This window comes from Salmo salar, chromosome 01 (assembly GCF_965601325.2).
Source record: "Salmo salar chromosome 01, fSalSal1, whole genome shotgun sequence".
In the NCBI taxonomy this organism is placed as follows: Eukaryota; Metazoa; Chordata; class Actinopteri; order Salmoniformes; family Salmonidae; genus Salmo; species Salmo salar.
In genome coordinates, this window is record NC_138291.1 from 53,828,149 (window position 1) to 53,847,830 (window position 19,682).

At 40.0% G+C, this 19,682-nt stretch overlaps 1 protein-coding gene and 1 long non-coding RNA gene across 5 annotated transcripts; one reads left to right on the plus strand and one right to left on the minus strand.

Moving 5' to 3' along the window:
• The first annotated feature begins 3,015 nt into the window (after positions 1 to 3,015).
• LOC106604785 (uncharacterized) lies at positions 3,016 to 6,273 on the plus strand. Of its 4 annotated transcripts, none has more exons than XR_001328730.3 (5): positions 3,016 to 3,205; positions 3,660 to 4,099; positions 4,420 to 4,528; positions 4,711 to 4,840; positions 5,186 to 6,273. It is a non-coding gene; the product is annotated as an uncharacterized LOC106604785 (long non-coding RNA). The 4 variants fall into 4 exon arrangements; XR_014392309.1 differs by having other exon boundaries at positions 3,018 to 3,205; positions 3,660 to 3,750; XR_001328728.3 differs by lacking the exon at positions 3,016 to 3,205 and adding an exon at positions 3,212 to 3,346.
• Positions 6,274 to 9,062: 2,789 nt separating this feature from the next.
• On the minus strand, positions 9,063 to 10,746 carry nanp (N-acetylneuraminic acid phosphatase). Its single transcript, XM_014199845.3, has 2 exons — positions 10,547 to 10,746; positions 9,063 to 10,388 (listed from the first exon to the last, which is right to left on the minus strand). The coding sequence occupies exons 1-2, from the start codon at positions 10,634 to 10,636 to the stop codon at positions 9,747 to 9,749; spliced, it is 732 nt and encodes a 243-aa protein (XP_014055320.1). The 5' UTR covers positions 10,637 to 10,746; the 3' UTR covers positions 9,063 to 9,746.
• Between the last annotated feature and the right edge of the window lie 8,936 nt (positions 10,747 to 19,682).

Below are 19,682 nucleotides of genomic sequence, written 5' to 3' on the forward strand. Positions count from 1 at the left end.
CAACTGAGATCTGATGTACAGTTGAAGTCGGAAGTTTACAAACACTTAGGTTGGAGTCATTAAAACACGTTTTCTACCACTCGACAAATTTCTTGTTAACAAAATATAGTTTTGACAAGTCGGTTAGAACATCTACTTTGTGCATGACGCAAGTAATTTTTCCAACAATTGTTTAGACAGATTATTTCACTTATAACTCACTGTATCACAATTCCAGTGGGTTAGAAGTTTACATACACTAAGTTGACTGTGCCTTTAAACAGCTTGGAAAATTCCAGAAAATGATGTCATGGCTTTAGAAGCTTCTGATAGGCTAATTTACATTATTTGAGTCAATTGGAGGGGTACCTGTGTAAGTATTTCAAGGCCATCCTTCAAACTCAGTGCCTCTTTGCTTGACATCATGGGAAAATCTAAAGAAATCAGCAAAGACCTCAGATTTTTTTTTTTGTATACCTCCACAAGTCTGGTTCATCCTTGGGAGCAATTTCCAAACGTCTGAAGGTACCACGTTCATCTGTACAAACAATAGTACGCAAGTATAAACACCATGGGACCATGCAGCCATCATACCGCTCAGGAAGGAGACGTGTTCTGTCTCCTAGAGGTGATCGTACTTTGGTGCGAAAAGTGCAAATCAATCCCAGAACAACATCAAAAGGACCTTGTGAAGATGCTGCAGGAAACAGATCCAAAAGTATCTATATCCACAGTTAAACGAGTAGTATATCGACATAACCTAAAAGGCCGCTCAGCAAGGAAGAAGCCACTGCTCCAAAACCGCCATTTAAAAAGCCAGACTACGGTTTGCAACTGCACATGGGGACAAAGATCGTACTTTTTGGAGAAATGTCCTCTGGTCTGATGAAACAAAAATATAACTGTTTGGACATAATGACCATCGTTATGTTAGGAGAAAAAGGAGACGCTTGCAAGCTGAAGAACACCATTCCAGCCGCGAAGCACGGGGGTGGCAGCATCATGTTGTGGGGGTGCTTTGCTGCAGGAGGGACTGGTGCACTTCACAAAATAGATGACATCACGAGGAATAAAAATTAAGTGGATTTATTGAAGAAACATCTCAAGACATCAGTCAGGAAGTTAAAGCTTGGTCGCAAATGGGTCTTCCATACTTCCAAAGTTGTGGAAAATGGCTGAAGGACAACAAAGTCAAGGTATTGGAGTGGCTATCACAAAGCCCTGACCTCAATCCTATAGAAAATTTGTGGGCAGAACTGAAAAAGAATGTGTGAACAAGAAGGCCAACAAACCTGACTCAGTTACACCAGCTCTGTCAGGAGGAATGGGCCAAAATTCACCCAACTAATTGTGGGAAGCTTGTGGAAGGCTACCCGAAACGTTTGACGCAAGTTAAACAATTTAAAGTCAATCCTACCAAATACTAATTGAGTGTATGTAAACTTCTGACCCACTGGGAATGTGATGAAAGAAAAGCTGAAATAAATAATTCTCTCTACTATTATTCTGACATTTCACATTCTTAAAATAAAGTGGTGATCCTAATTGACATAAGACATGGAATTTTTACCAGGATTAAATGTCAGGAATTGTGAAAAACTGAGTTCAAATGTATTTGGCTAAGGTGTATGTACATTTCCGACTTCAACTATATATATATACACCTCTAGCTATTTGGTTACAATGGAAATTATCTTTGATACTGGTCATTTCTTTCTATCAACACATTTCTCACCTCTATGAATCTTCAACCAAACTTAAACGATCACTTTCAAAAAGACAGCTTGGATTTTGTTTGATAGCTCACTCACTTACCAGAAACTTGCAAGCTGTCCTTTTAAATTACTTGACCTTTCACTCACTTCTTATTACAACAAGTGTATTTCCTGGGTCGCTATGCGCATGTGGAAAACAAGAAAAAGCAAACTTCCTGTAAAATTGGCGGCTTTTCACAAGCAGGATTTAATGTGCTGGGCTTTGGTGCATTAACACAATTTTCACCTCATACATGTTTTATATGCAATAATTGGTCGATATTACATAGAAACAAGATGTTACTTTACCATAACTAGTTCTCGAAAAACATTGTCCTTGTCAGCCAATTAGTTAGTATTAGTGGGAATCTATTTACGCGGAGAGAATGTATGGAAAGACAACTTTGAAGTTTCAAGCAAGGAATGTGACTGTTATAGAAGCTATACCTAGTAGGATAAAATCTTTAATTCATAATAATGCATATTTTGGAATATCTCCTATTGTAAGCGATATCCAGTTGAATGGCATAGGTTTAATACATAAGAAAGTCAACAATAGTTTATTAATAAGGGCTATTTTATACAGGAAGTCTATTCCCCCCGTGATATTTTGTTAGGCTTCATCGTTTGATGTAAACTGGCGCCGCTTTGCTCACTCCACACAAATTTATGGTGACCAATAAAGTAAAGGAGGTCTCCTTTAAGATTATCCATAGATTCTATCCGTGTAATAGCTTGATTTCTAAATATATACCTGATGTTACCAGTGAATGCAGTTTTTGTGAACTAGAAAGTGAATCTATTGAACACTTATTCTGTCATTGTTTATATAGTGAAGTGTTCTGGACTGATGTAAAACTATATCTTGGCAACAAATTGCATACAACAATTTAAATTTCTAATATCTTGACATTATTTTACTACACTGATTCCACAATTGAACGTATGCCATACATCTCTTTATTTTATTAGGAAGAATGTTCATACACAAATCGAAATTTATGAGAAAAAAATCCTCTTTTCTTATTTTAACGTCATTAAAACGTCAACAAAACAAAATGTCTAAAATGTATTCGCTACATGTCTGTATTTGAATTGAATTCACGTGGATTTGTATTTTTTCTCTCTCTTATTTCTTTGTGGAATCCCTCTGCCTGTTCTGTTTATGTTTGGCATGTTACTGTTTAATAAAACGTTTTTAAAAAATAAAAGAAGGAAGAAAAAAAACGTTAAAAAGCATGGATTTTACATCGCAGTGGAAGTCCAACCCTTACATTTTTTTACTGAACCAGGCTTTGGCATACCTAAGGAAAAACAACATTCCGCTTTTCAGGACCTAACGAAGGCTCATGAGTCGTTTGACCAATGAGTCGTTTGAGTCGTTTGACCAATGAGTCGTTTGACCAATGAGTCGTTTGACCAATGAGTCGTTTGACCAATGAGTTTCAGATGGTCTGTGTCGTGCTGTGCAGGTAACGTTAGGTGCAGTGGGGACTCTTACGTGGGAAAATCAGTGCTGTGTAAGCTGTGCCTCTTCAAGCACAATGTTTGAAGTAGCTAGCGGTTAGCTAATACAATAGTTAGGCCTACTGATATGAGTGTCCTGCAGCAACGTAAGAAAACAAGATTTTGTTTGAGGAAGTCACTGATATGTATTTGCGAGAAAGTGACCTAGTTAATGTTACCAGATTGTCTTTAATTTAATACTTTTTTTAAGGCTTCAATTCAATTTGATGTCATTATCCCCAGTACGCCACAAAATCTGACCCAAATACTGTTACCTTCCAACTTTGAGCTGATGTTCACTGTGTTCAAGTTAGCTTAGCTAACGCAGGAACTTGGTTGTAGTTAGCGTCTGTCATTTAAAACCATGGGGTTAGATGTTTTAGAGTTTGTGAAATGTTGGTTTTCTTTTTTACTTTTCAGGCCATTCCTCCCTTGGAGTTTATGTTTAGAAATGACCGGATCAGCTTGGCGTTAGCGGAGGCCACCATCTATAAACCGGGAAACGCTTGTGGTAAGCTTGCCAGTAGACCCAACCATACCGTATCCGGATCTACCCCATTCATAGACGTTAACTGCTTTAGCCCCTATAGACGATAGTGTCTTCTGGTCGGGCGCTCGTTTTGAACATTAAAACGCATCTTTTGACAAATGATTGAAGAAAAAAAATAGGTTAAATTACTACACACCATATCTCCATGTTACAGTGATTTGTTTATGGAAGACAGACTGAAGACAGGCTACCTGTGTGAATTAGCTATATAGCGTGCTACGAACACCTATGTGTAAGCATAACGGCGGAGGATATGTAGTTATTCAACTGGAGGAACACACAGTGTATTGATCTGTCCAAAACTGCTACAGTAAGTGTATATTTTTTTATTTGAAATATTATTTATGTTGAAATGAAAGATAAGGGGCATATCAGCATAGGTTTCAAAAACCATTTCCCAAGCGATCATTATTGACGTTTCTAAACGTTAAATCACAGCGTCGGAATTGTATTTCTCACTCAGCCAACTTTGGGCGAAGCTAACCGCTGAAAACCCGACAGATAATAAGAAGGGTTTTCTAGAGCTAAGTCCGGATTGTACTGTATATGACTGTCAAGACACGGTTTATCTATACTTACAACACTTGCCCATTGTGATGAATTTAAGTTTTGAGCTGTGATTCATCACAGACAGATGTCAAGTGGTCCGTGAATGGGATTCCCAAAGGCATCAAGCAGTCCCTGGGCCAGGTGCCCATCATGGTGAAGTCTAGGCTGTGTAACCTGCATGGGCTCTGAGGTAGGAGAATGGCATGCTTCCTAGCCCACAGCACATCTGTGGGAACTATTCAATCTTATAATTTGAGCTTCAAAGCAGAAATAAAGGCACTTTTTATGTCTTACTTTACATACCACTTTACATTCTTTAGATATCAGTATCTCTCCTTTTCTTTACCGCACTCTCTATCCTCATTGAAACAGGAAATGGGTGGTTATTTTGTGAATGGGATCTAGAAGGTTATTCGCATGCTGATCATGCCAAGGAGGAACCAACATATTGCTATGTCAAGACCCAAGTGGAAGAACAGAGGCTAGGGATACACTCAGTATGGTAAGCAAGGCAGTTATTGTACAGTATGTGGAGGGTGTTTATGTACAAGCTGAACATTGCAGTGTTAGAGTATTTAAGACATATGTAGCCTACTGTAAGTAGCCTGACATTGATTTTACATTTTAGTCATTCAGCAGACGCCCTTACAGGAGTAATTAGGGCTAACTGCCTTGATCAAGGGCGCATCGACAGACTTTTCACCTAGTCGGCTCTGGGGTTCGAACCAGCGACATTTCGGTTACTGGCCCAACACTTAACCTCTAGGCTACCTGCCGCCCTCATTATCACAATTCTATCACCTTGATCCAGACAAAAGATCAAGCTATGCTTTGTCTGTCTCCCCAGATATCACCATGCACTGTGTGAAGGAGGAGTGCACAGCTATCAATATGAACCTGCATTACCTGGACAACGGGACTGTGACGCTCAACTTCATCTACCAGAAAGAACTCTTCTTCCTGCCCCTAGGCTTTGCACTGAAGGTGAAATGAAGCAGTGATATTTGGAACAGGAACATACAGGACTAGAGCAGAGCGATATATCGAATGAATTTGATTCATTCAAATTTGTTTTTGCACAATTTTCTAAATGCCTGTATCGCAAGAATTCGTTTTTTTATGAGCGTTCATGTCTGCTTGTTCTCATGTCTTTTTGGTCTCGTCTCTTTCGTTCCTTCTGTGCTGTGCGCATCTTCCATTCACATCAGAGATCTGAATATAATGACGAGATGCTCATGTCGCTGCCCTAACAATGGGAGCCTTTGACCCAAATGGCGGGAAGGCAGGCGACAAGCTTAGGTCCAAAATGAGCCCGTAGAAACGCATTGGGCTTATTTTGGACATATTTTGCCAAGAGTGAAGCCTCGCGCTTCTCCTCTTCCTCTGTTTACACACACACACACACCAATCCCCTCCCCCTGCCTCTCACACCAACACAGTTGAGATCGCTTCTTCCTCTCTGACAAGCGGTTTCAACTCACTATTTGCATTTGAGGTTTGGTTCAACAGAAATCGGTCATATGGACACCAAAACACATTGAGACATTCTTTTCTCCAATAGAGAAGTTAACCTCTCTAACAATATCCTTTTTATGTCTCAGCTACTCAAATTGCACGCAGAGCAGACACTACTAAAACAGGAGTATTAAAGAACGTTGATTCTGGAAAAGTTATGCTAGCAGCATTTTAGCCAAAGACTGTTCTACTTGCTGTCTAGTCTGTATTTTATAAATGTGCAATAAGCATAAAACACAATTTATAGAAGTAATTGGCAACTCATTCTGAGAAATGAGTTAGGCTACTTGATTTCAACATCTGAACAAAGTGGAAAGGTTAGCGTGCTGTTCAGACAGAAAGGTGTGTTCATAACAATTCAAATGTTCTCCCTTTGTTAGCTAATAAATACATACAAGTTGTCTAAACTTGAAATATAAAGCATGTGGGCTGGTGCTTGAAAGATTGAGACCTGTGTTCATTTTCAAATGGCTGCTACAAGATGTTAGTCATTATTAGTGAATTTGCATTATGCATAGTTCTGGTCATTTTTTAATATACAGACTTGAAAGCCAGATGATTATTGCAAAGAAGCAGGTTCAATTATTTTGATAAAAGAATTACATTATAAGTGGGGCTTAAATTTAGCCTAATTACACACACCCTGAAGTCATTAGATTATTGCTGACTGTTTGAAATGCAGTGTATTTTAACTTGAAAATGTACAACAGCTTATTAAGAGAAAACAATACAAATATATTGTGAATTGGCCATGAATTTGAAAAAATCAAATGATTTTTAGGCCATATCGCCCAGCCCTACATGTGACATTTTATTACAAACCTCTAGAGTTGATGTCCACACCCCTGCATCAATCAAATTAGCATAATACAAATGTTCACAAAAAAATCTGTCTAAGCTAGAGATGTCTGGGTTTTTGCATCAGCAGTGACGGAGCTAGAGCTGTGTTTGTCATGAGACATCCCGAAAACCGGTCTTCTCACAAAATCGTCTGTACAGTCCGAACAGTTTGGCCTATAAACAAAGTTTGCCCCCCCCCACACAAGCGTCTAGGGACTCATCTGAAGTCTGTACTGTCCTTCTGCCAGCTTCTGTCTGTAGTGTCTGAACAGTTAGGGCTACACACAAATATGACCCCTTTGTGGAAATGTGAGACTCTCACGAACACGTCGGTTGTTTTTCTTCAGGACGCCAACAGGCCTCACAAGACTTGTCTGAAGGTCCCTCGGTACCAGTTGAAAAAATGAATGGAAGTATACTGAACAGAAATATAAACGCAACAATTTCAAAGATTTTACTGAGTTACAGTTCATATAAGGAAATCAGTCGATTGAAATCATTTCATTAGGCCCTAGTCTATGGATTTCAAATGACTGGTAATACAGATATGCATCTGTTGAGCCTCACAATGGGCCTCAGGATCTCGTCATGTTATCTCTGTGCATTCAAATTGCCATTGACTAAAATGCAATTTTGTTTGTTGTCTGTAGGTTATGCCTGTCTATACCATAACCCCACCGCCACCATGGGCCACTGTTCACAACGTTAACATCAGCAAACCGCTTGCCCACACGACACCATACACATGGTCTGCGATTTGAGGCTGGTTAGACGTACTGCCAAATTCTCTAAAACGACGTTGGAGGTGGCTTATGGTAAAATTAACATTAAATTCTATGGCAACAGCTCAGGTGGACATTCTAGCAGTCAGCATTCCAATTGCACGCTCCCTCAACCTGTGACATCTGTAGCGGGACAAGGTGACCAACCAGCTGGTGGGCGAGAGGCACATCCAGGGGGGCATCCGCTTTGGGGAGATGGAGCGCGACGACCCCTGCTGGCGCACGGGATCTCATTCCTTCTCCACGACCACCTATTCAACTGCTCTGACTGCCTCAATCCTCGGGCCGACTCTTTCTCTGTATACATCAATGATGTTGCTCTTGCTGCTGGTGATTCTCTGATCCATCTCTACACAGATGACACCATTCTGTATACTTCTGGCCCTTTTTTGGACACTGTTAACAAACCTCCCGACAAGCTTCAATGCCATACAACTCTCCTTCCGTGGCCTCCAGCTGCTCTTAAATGCAAGTAAAACTAAGTGCATGCTTTTCAACCGATCGCTACCCGCCCGCCCGACTAGCATCACTACTATGGACGGTTCTGACTTAGAATAGGTGGACAACTACAAATACCTAGGTGTCTGGTTAGACTGTAAACTCTCCTTTCAGACTCGCATTAAGCATCTCCAATCCAAAATGTAATCTAGAATCAGCTTCCTATTTCGCAACAAAGCCTCCTTCACTCATGCTGCTGAACATACCCTCGTAAAACTGACTATCCTACCGATCCTTGACTTCGGCGATGTCATTTACAAAATAGCCTCCAACACTCTACTCAGCAAACTGGATGTAGTCTATCACAGTGCCATCCGTTTTGTCACCAAAGCCCCATATACTACCCACCACTGCGACCTGTATGCTCTCGTTGGCTGGCCCTCGCTTCATATTCGTCGCCAAACCCACTGGCTCCAGGTCATCTATAAGTCTTTGCTAGGTAAAGCTCCGCCTTATCTCAGCTCACTGGTCACCATAGCAGCACCCACCCCTAGCACGCGCTCCAGCAGGTATATTTCACTGGTCACCCCCAAAGCCAACTCCTCCTTTGGCTGCCTTCCAGTTTTCTGCTGCCAATGACTGGAATGAATCGCAAAAATCACTCAAGCCTTATATCTCCCTCACTAACTTTAAGCATTAGCTTTCAGAGCAGCTTACCGATCATTGCACCTGTACACGGCCCATCTGTAAGTAGCCCACCCAAGTACCTCATTCTTATGTTATTTATTTTTGCACCCCAGTATCTCTACTTGCACATCTATCACTCCAGTGTGAATGCTAAATTGTAATTATTTCGCCACTATGGCCTATTTATTGCCTTACCTCCATAATCTTACTACATTTGCACACACTGTATATAGATTTTTCTATTGTGTTATTGACTGTACGTTTGTTTATCCCATGTGTAACTGTGTTGTTTTTGTCGCACTGCTTTGCTTTATCTTGGCCAGGTCACAGTTGTAAATGAGAACTTGTTCTCAACTGGCCTCCCTGGTTACATAAAGGTGAAATAGAAAATGGTCTCTAACCTATCATAAATAATGGCTGAGTTAAGAGACAAGTCAAAGGATAGTTGGAATCTACCAAAAATTGTAAAGCTATTGCACAATAACTGTTTAATATATAAATAACATGTCATTTTGCAGACGCTCTATACAGAGAGACTTACAATTAGTTCATTCATCTTAAGGTGGCTAGGTGAGACACATCAATCATATCAAGTACATTTTCCCTCAAAGTATTTATCAGCACACAATACTGTAAATCAAGTGACATTCTGTAAGAAAATACACTTTGATGGTGTACTTTAAGCATTAGACAAAGTTGATTCATGTGACCACTAGGGAAAGTGAGTTTTGACATTTAGACTGAGTAGACGTTACTTTTCGGACTGACAATCAAGACACATTCAAGTGGATCAGTTGTTTCGGACCTAACCAGCGCCTTGACACTGCTGTGCACAGGGCTTCAGCTTCTTATTTCCAGTAAACTATATGTAATACCCACCTCCACCAACAGATAACATAAAATGACCAAATTATACATTAGCTGCATTAGAGAGTAGAGACAATGAACAAAGTTGGTAGGTAAGCAAATAATTGTTTGTTGCTGTAAAGTCATTTTGTCTTTCATCCAGATTGAATATGAAAGAAAATAAGCTGATATAGATTTTTTTTTACAATCCCTTTTTCCAAAAAAAAAACATGTTTTCATGAACTCAGGCCTTCGGAAACAATCTTCATGTGATTGGTTTAGACATTGTTCCCCGTACTTTCACTTCAACTTGGCCAGCACCTCAGGTAAATCCAGCACAGAGGGAATGGTGTAGTCTGGATTGACAGATCCCTCAGGTGGACGCACCCCTCCGTCATTAATCCACACTGTGGCTCTAACCCCTGCATTAAACCCCCCGACAATGTCTGTGTCAAGGGAGTCTCCCACCATAACACAGTCGTGGGCCTGCACCCCGAGCTTGCCAAAGCAATGGTTGAAGATGGAGCGGGCTGGCTTTTCTTCTGCATGCTCTCCCCCCACCACCACAGCATCAAACAGCCCCTGACACCCCAACGCCACTACCTTCTCCCTCTGTGTCTGGGTTTCTCCATTGGTCAGCAGCAGCAGTTTGTGGCTGGTCCTCAGCTGCTTCAGCAGGGTAAGTACTGGAGGTGTTATGGTTAGAAGCTCCAGGCGAGTGTTCTTCCACTGGTAGTAGCACTCACTGGCAAGGGTGGGGTTAGAGCTGGGACTCCCACCCATAACCTCCTGGATGCTCTCCTCCCAGTGACTGATCCGCACCTCATCTATTGTCCTACCACCAGCTGGGTCAAAGGTCTCGTGATGGAGCTTGTGCTTAAATCTGTCACAAATGGCAATGGTGTGTTCATGGCCTAATGTTGTCTTCAAGAGCTCTGTGACCTGGGAAACAAGGAAATCAATGCTGATTGTAATATGTGTACCTAAACAACCCAGGGAATGTTTTGAACAAACAAAGGACAATCTAATCAAGTACCTGTAAGCCTACTTTACTCGGAATTAAAAAAAATGGTATGTCATGAAACGGCCGGGCTACTCACTTTTTGAATGGCCACTCCACCGGCACCCGCTGTGTCAATGAGCGTGTTATCCAAGTCGAGCAATATCGCCTTGATACCTTCACTGTTCATTGCAGCTATCAACAGGTTACACAGAAATGTAATGTTAGTAAAGCTTTTATACGGCGAAACAAGTTACTAGCTAGCTACTGTAAATGCATGCCTTCAATGCGGAAATGTTGGCAATAAAGAAGCGCATTGTGGGAGCTGTAGGTTTTCAGATTGATTTTCTTTTCGTTTTGTCCACTAGAGAGCGTCAATATATCACATAAAACAGTATACGTTCCAGATAAATAGGCCTAATTGCAAGCAATTTCAAGGACATCATCAAACCCCGCTAAAAGCCTTTTAAAGCTACAATATGGAACTTTTTGGGTGTCCCGATCCAGTTATGGATCTGTGATTCTCATTGATAGCAAGTTAAGAAGCGGTAGATTGTTCAATGTGCGATATTTTTATTCTTCCAGTTCTTAAATTTAGGTTTTGTTTATTTTTGTACACCAGCAAACAGCTGAAAATACTATTTTTGGTTATGGAAAAGATATCTCACAGCAGTTTAGATGGTACAATGACTCCTTGTTTTGTCACAAACTGAAATTAGGCGAGTATTCGAATTTTAGCAACCAGGAAATGGAGCGATTTATGCATATTGCACCTTTTAACTAAAGATTTACACATTACTTTCACTAATTTATATAATTTATGATGCATGAGTTGCAATTGTTAAGTTAAAGTATTTTTTTAAATGAAACTGCTTGAGTGATCAATTAAAATCGAAGTATACAGTGCCTTGCAGACGTATTCATACCCCTTGTATTTCTTCAAATTGTTTTAAGTGTGATTAAAATGTATTTAATTGTCATTTGTTGTCAACAATGAACTCAATACTCTGTCAGTGGAAGGAAAATAGAGATTCATAAGATATGTTAACTAATATATAGTCATTGCATAAGTGTTCAGCCCTTTTGTTAAGGCAAGCTGAAATAATTAGCTCAGGAGTAAAATTTGGCTTAACAAATCACAGAATATGTAACATGGACTCTATGTGAAATAATAGGGGTTAACATGATTTTCTTATGACTAACCCATCCTCTGTCCCCATACAGTACATACATCTGTAAGGTCCCTCAGTCAAGTTTTGAATTTCAAGCACAGATTCAACTACAAAGACCAGGGAGCCTATCAAAAGCCTCATTAAATGGCAGTGATTGGTAGATCGGTAACAATATCAAATCAGACATTGAATATATCTTTAAGCATAGTGAAGTTAATAATTATGCTGTGGATTATGTATTAAACCACCCCGACACAAAGATACATGCGTCCTTCTGAACTGAGTTGCAGGACAGGAATGAAACTGCTCAGGGATGTTACCATTGGTGATTGTAAAACCGTTACAGACTTCAATGACTGTGATGGGAGAAAACTGAGGATGGATCAACAACATTGTAGTGACTCCACGAGAATGATTTAAATGACAGAGTGAAAAGAATAATAAAAAACGACAGAATGCCTAAATGCAAAGCCTTATATTTGGGGCAAATCCAACACAAGACGTCGCTTTGCTAGTGAAATGAATTAAATGCGAATACGAAAAATAACTGGTCGCATTTGTGAGAGTGTGATATACATAAAATTCTGCGTCCCGTTAGTTGTATTTTCCATGTAACATTACGAGGATCACGCAACCGGTTACTGAAACTGTAATTATGATCCACGTCACTAAAATCATTACAAAAGTATAATAAAAAATAACTAGAAACATCTTGGCATTAAATGTTGGGAGTTTAGAAGAATGAATGACTGTCCGGTATCAGCTATAGAGGCAATGCTTTTAAAATGCCTTTGCACTACATTTGAGAGATTATCAATTTCGAAAATCTGAAATGATGTATGCGCTGCAAAGAAATACAATAAGCACCTTTACATAAACTGAAACACTGGATTCTTCTAGCGAACAGTGTTCAGATTCCCTTTGCGGTAGCCTACTTAAGCTTTGTGTAGCCAGTTTGCGGCCTGTGTTGATGCGATCATTTGTTTTTGTTTTTATGTTTTCAAAATGATTTTGCTTTTAGTGTTGATTTAGGGACCTTGTCTAAAAAGCCAAAACTTGTGAGCTGGCCCTAGTGATTGGCCCTGTTTGAGAGGTGACAAGCGTTCCTCTGCTATAGAGACTAAACTTGGGGGCATGTGCTAAGAAAAACGTTATAGATAATTATCTCCATTCTACACTGTTTGTATGTTTATTCCATTACATGTACAATTTTTGATAATTCCACAAAACATATATTTATTTTATATGTTCTGCACTTATCAGTATGAATCTCTTATGTTTTGTAAACACCATTTCAAAGGACTGAACTGAACCAGGTGTGATCCATAATGTTTATGTGTTGAAGATCTCTGTTGGGTATCTCTGTTGGATGTCTTCGGATTAGCCTGGTCTTTAAATAAAATAAAAAAATTACCCCTTTTTTCTCCCCAATTTCATGGTATCCAATTGGTAGTAGTTACAGTCTTGTCTCATCACTGCAACTCCCATACGGACTTGGCAGAGGTGAAGGTCGAGAGCCATGCGTCCTCCAAAACACAACCCAACCAAGCCGCACTGCTTCTTGACACAATGCCCATCCAACCCAGAAGCCAGCCACACCAATGTGTCAGAGGAAACACTGTACACCTGGCAACCTGGTCAGCGTGCACTGCGCCCACCAGAGGAGTCACTAGTGCGCGATGAGACAAGGATATCCCTGCCGGCCTAAACCAGACAATGCTGGGCCAATTGTGCACCGCCCCATGGGCCTCCCGGTCGCGGCCAGCTGTGACAGAGCCTGGGCTCGAACCCAGAATCACAGCTAGCACTGTGATGCAGTGCCTTAGACCACTGCCCCACCCGGGAGGCCAGATTGGCCTGGTCTTTTGTCCTCAGGTGTAAGTCTCTGATTGTTCACAAGATGTCACAATGTCCTTTCTCTTAGTTGTCTGTTTCCTTGCACTCGTTCTGTAAGAGTGGTCTTCTCAGGACAGCTAATCAGACGTGTAGATGAACCCAGCGTGGCAATGAGAGCAGTGTAGACAAACGATGACGTGAAGAGAATAACGGGGTGGTCCTGCTTGAATTCACCTTCCTAGATACAGTACTTAGGATAGCTACTCAACCGTTGCATTGATTGTTAAGAGGTTCCTTTGTCTTCTTCAGCCTGGTGTTGCGTTTGGGGTCGTGACTTATCAGTAGACCTCGGCTGCAGCGCGTTCATCTAGTCTAGTATGTTAATTCTTAACTCGGATGCTTTATACCTTCGGGTAAAAAGGTGTGTTTCCGTCTTCATGACACGCTCTCTGGGTTCCCTTGGGCGTAGCTAGTTACGAGGCAAGGTATTAGAATTTACTATGATCTCGTTTAGACAAATAAAATCACTTATCGTCAGAAACGTTCTCTTTAATCTGGATATTTTCTACACTATGTAAAGTATGTAAACAAGTACACAAACTCTTTAAGTTAAAATGTTTCCGTTATAACATATTCATTTAACTTTTCATGACATCATAAAATAGACATTTAATTTTCATATTCCATCCATCATTATTCCCATCCATTCGGATGATGAAATATATTGTCCCAGAGTCCATTTATTTGATCTAGTTTTGGGCTGTATACTAGGTGTCATAAAACCCCCACATTCATTCCTCCCCCCTCTGCGGGAGGGAGAGATCTCTGTCAAGCTGATCCACCGTAGCCTGATCCTTTGACCCTCCCAGGAGTAATGACAGTGTGCTTGAGTAGTGGTTTCTTTGCAGCAATTTGACCATGAAGGCCTGATTCATGCAGTCTCCTCTGAACAGTTGATGTTGAGATGTGTCTGTTACTTGAACTCGTTGAAGCATTTATTTGGGCTGCAATCTGAGGTGCAGTTAACTCTAATGAACTTATCCTCTGCAGCAGAGGTAACTCTGGGTCTTTCTTTCCTGTGGCGGTCCCCATGAGAGCCAGTTTCATCATAGCGCTTGATGGTTTTTGTGACTGCACTTGAAGAAACATTCAAAGTTCTGGATTGACTGACCTTCATGTTTTAAAGTAATGTTGGACTGGCATTTCCCTTTGTTTATTTGAGCTGTTCTTGCCATAATATGGTCTTGGTCTTTTACCAAATAGGGATATCTTCTGTACACCACCCCTACCTTGTTACAACACAACTGATTGGCTCAAACGCATTAATAAAAAGGAAAGAAGTTCCACAAATGAACTTTTAACAAGGCACACCTGTTAATTGAAATGCATTCCAGGTGACTACCTCATGAAGCTGGTTGAGAGAATGCCAAGAGTGTGCAAAGCTGTCATCAAGGCAAAGGGTGGCTACTTTGAAGAATCTCAAATGTAAAATATATTTTGATTTGTTTAAAACTTTTTTGGTTACTACATGTGTTATTTCATAGTTGTGATGTCTTCACTATTATTCTACAATGTAGAAAATAGTAAAAATAAAGAAAAACCCTTGAATGAGTAGGTATGTCCATACTTTTGACTGGTACTGTATATTTAACCTAAATGTCCACAAAATATATAAGTATGAGAATACTTTCAAAAACGCATGTGAACAGAAATTTGCATATTACCCAGCAGCCTTTTCTTCAACTGAAGTTTTGATTTATAATCTGATAGAGTTACTCATTTAGCTTATTACAATTTTTTGTTGTTAATTTTCAAACTGAATATTGTTTTACTTTTACATATTACACATTATTGAAATGTTAATTTATTACAGTAATATGAACATCTAACGTGTGAAATGGCAATGGTGCACAGTTCTCAATATTGTTTCTTTTAAATTGTTGCTCCAGCCACACACAACTGCTTTGTAAATATCATGTTAACATTTGCTGAGAAGACACCTTGGTCAATCAAGGTAACCTTTACATGGCTGATGTAGGTAATTAGTAGAAGTGTATTTGTAAAAGTATACTTGAAACATTATAAATACACTTTTTTTGTCAAGAAAATACAGGACTTCTAATTTAAATACCATTTTATTATAATTCAAATTTATGTGAAATATATATATATATGTCCTCTGGTCTGATGAAACAAAAATATAACTGTTTGGCCATAATGACCATCGTTGTGTTTGGATGAAACAGGGGGAGGCTTGCAAGATTAAGAACACCATCCCAACCGTGAAGCACGGGGGTGGCAGCATCATGTTGTGGGGGTGCTTTGCTGAGGAGGGACTGGTGCACTTCACAAAATAGATGGCATCATGAGGAAGAAAGATTATGTGGATATATTGAAGCAACATCTCAAGACATCAGTCAGAAAGTTAAAGCTTGGTCGCAAATGGGTCTTCCAAATGGACAATGTCCCCAAGCATACTTCCACATTTGTGGCAAAATGGCTTAAGGACAACAAAGTCAAGGTATTGGAGTGGCCATCACAAAGCCCTGACCTCAATCCTATAGAACATTTGTGGGCAGAACTGAAAAAGTGTGTGCGAGCAAGGAGGCCTACAAACCTGACTCAGTTACACCAGCTCTGTCAGGAGGAATGGGCCAAAATTCAGCTTTTGGAAGGCTACCCAAAACATTTGACCCAAGTTAAACAATTTAAAGGCAATGCTACCAAATGCTAATTGAGTGTATGTAAACTTCTGACCCACTAGGAATGTGATGAAATAAATAAAAGCTGAAATAAATCATTCTCTCAACTATTATTCTGACATTTCACATTCTTAAAATAAAGTGGTGATCCTAACTGACCTAAGACAGGGATATCAGGAATTGTGAAAAACTGAGTTAAATGTCTATGGCTAAGGTGTATGTAAACTTCCGACTTTAACTGTATATACTGTATTCTACTGCTGTACACACCTATTCTATTCATAAGCTGTCCATAATGTCTATACACACCATCATGTACAGTGGCAAGAAAAAGTATGTGAACCCTTTGGAATTACCTGGATTTCTGCATAAATTGGTCATCAAATTTGATCTCATCTTCATCTAAGTCACAAAAATAGACAAACACAGTGTGCTTAAACTAATAACACAAATTATTGTATTTTTCTTGTCTATATTGAGTACATAATTTAAACATTCACAGTGTAGGTTGGAAAAAGTATGTGAACCCCTAGGCTAATGACTTCTCCAAAGGCGAATTGGAGTCGCTACTCTCCCTAGGAGTTGCTACTCTCCCTAGGAGTGGCCGTCCTGCAAAGATGACTCCAAGAGCACAGCGCAGAATGCTCAATGAGGTTAAGAAGAATCCTAGAGTGTCAGCTAAAGACTTACAGAAATCTCTGGAATATGCTAACATCTCTGTTGACGAGTCTACAATACATAAAACACTAAACAAGAATGGTGTTCAAGGGAGGACATTACGGAAGAAGCCACTGCTGCACGTCCTGAAGTTTGCAGAAGTGCACCTGCATGTTCCACAGCTCTACTGGCAAAATATTCTGTGGACAGATTAAACTACAGTTTAGTTGTTTGGAAGGAACACAACACTATGTGTGGAGAAAAAAAGGCAAAGTATGGTGGAGGGAGCATCATAGTTTGGGGCTGCTTTGCTGCCTCAGGGCCTGGACAGCTTGCCATCGTTGACGGAAAAATGTATTCCCAAGTTTACGAAGACATTTTGCAGGAGAATGTTAGGGTGATGCAACAGGACAATGACCCAAAACACAGAAGTAAATCAACAACAGAATGACTTCAACAGAAGAAAATACGTCTTCTGGAGTGGCCCAGTCAGAGTCCTGACCTCATCCCGATTGAGATGCGGTGGCATGACCTCAAGAGACTAGTTCACACTAGACATCCCAAGAATATTGCTGAACTGAAACAGTTTTGTAAAGAGGAATGGTCCAAAATTCCTCCATACCGTTGTGCAGGTCCGATCCGCAACTATAGAAAATGTTTGGTTGAGGTCATTGCTGCCAAAGGAGGGTCAACCAGTTATTAAATCCAAGGGTTCACATACTTTTTCAACCCTGTACTGTGAATGTTTACAAGGTGTGTTCAATTAAGACATGAAAATGTGTAATTGTTTGTGTGTTATTAGTTTAAGCAGACTGTTTGTCTATTGTTGTGACCTAGATGAAGATCAGATAAAATTTTATGACCAATTTATGCAGAAATCCAGGTATTTCCAAAGGGTTCACATACTTTTTCTTGCCACTGTACATATATATTTATATTCAGGACTATGACATTGCTTGTTTTTTCTTAATTCCTTTCTTTTTGTTTTGGGGATTTCGCTACACCCATGATAACATCTGCAAAATATGTATACGCGACCAATACAATTGTATTTGATTTATATAAAGTGTGAAGGTATGAATATGAAATTGCATTTCCCCTTTGATAACAAAAACAGATGACTTCATAATGAGTTCTAAGAAAGTACTGGCATCTAAAGGAATCATGGGACATTCTTTGTCTCCTCCGCTTGCAGACAGACACCTCCATTCCCATTTTATCTCGGTGGGTGTTCATGGCTGCACCAGTCACACGCTCGCTTTTCTGCTGTCCACTCCCCTCTCCCAAACTGATAATGCGGTGCCCCATCACATCCTAGACGGAACATTTAGATAAAACCTGGACATCGGCCTCTTTTTCCACACTCAGATAACTGACAGAGAAAAGGCAGCTAGTCTCAAAGATATCTGGCCTTATTTTTTGTCTGGAGAACTGACCTCTAGGCCCTCACCAGAAAGGGTTATAAACTTCTTCGGGCTAGGCGTCCCACTAGCGGGACAACTTCCGGTGAAACTGGAGGGTGCCCAATTCAAATAAATAATCATAAACATTATGGATATTAAACATTTAGGTACATATAAGTGTCTTATATCAGTTCAAAGCTTAAATTCTTGTTAATCTAACTGCACTGTCCGATTTACAGTAGCCATTACAGCGAAAGCATGCCATGCGATTGTTTGAGGACAACGCCCCAAATCAAAATATTTTTCCACCGGAACAGGTTTCATAAATTCACAAGAAGCGATTAAATATTCACTTACTTTTTGAAAATCTTCCTCTGATTTGTCATCCGAAGGGTCCCAGCTATAACACGTAGTGTCATTTTGTTAGAAAAAAATCCTTCTTTATATCCCAAAAAGTCTGTTTAGTTGGCGCCATCGATTTGAGTAATCCACTCGTTCAACATGCAGAGAAAAGAATCCGAAAATCTACCTCTAAACTTTGTTTCAACAAGTCAAAATACATTTCTATTCACTCATCAGATACCCTAAAATGTAATCAAACTATAATATTTCTTACGGAAAGAAGTATGTTCAATAGGAAACCGATTTTAGCAGGTGCGTTCTGTCTTCATCGTTACTTATTTGTTTTGGAAGTTACAAGCCTGAAACCTTGAACATAGTCTGCTGACACTCTGTGGAAGCCATAGGAATTGCATCCTGGGAGCTAGAATTCAGTATGCCCCTATGCTTTCCATTGTAAGAGCATGGGCTCTCAAAAAAAGACAATTTCCTGTTGGTTTTTCTTTGGATTTTCTCCTACCATATCTATTGTGTTATATTCTCTTACATTATTTTTACATTTCTACAAACTTCAAAGTGTTTTCTTTCCAATGGTACAAAGTATATGCATATCCTGGCTTCAGGGCCTGAGCAACAGGCAGTTTACTTTGGGCACGTCCTTCAGGCGGAAATTGAGAAAAAGAGGCCTCGGGAATAGCTCACAAATTGCAACCTCCCACTCTTTTGTTGATGGACTCACTACACTAAGTCATATGTCAGAGGTGAGGACTTGGTGATGTCATAGTGGAGCGTTAGCTCTGAGCATGACTAGATGAGTGACACACATCATCCACATGGCGTCACGTCTGCTCCACGTCAACATCCAGACCATCCATCTGGAGAGTTCCTAAAACCACCACACGTTCCTTTCCTTCTCTAATGAAAGGGAAAAGGATTGGATCGGAAAGCAATTTAACCGCTGTATACGTAAAGCATCCGTTCCATTCGTCCATTCATCCTCCACTCCTATATCCCAAGGATTTCTGTATTGAAACGACTTGTACACATCTTGATCCAATCAAAGACCGTAAGCAATAGGAACTTCACTTGGTTTTATTTTCCCGATCCTTGAGTGGAGAACCATAGAA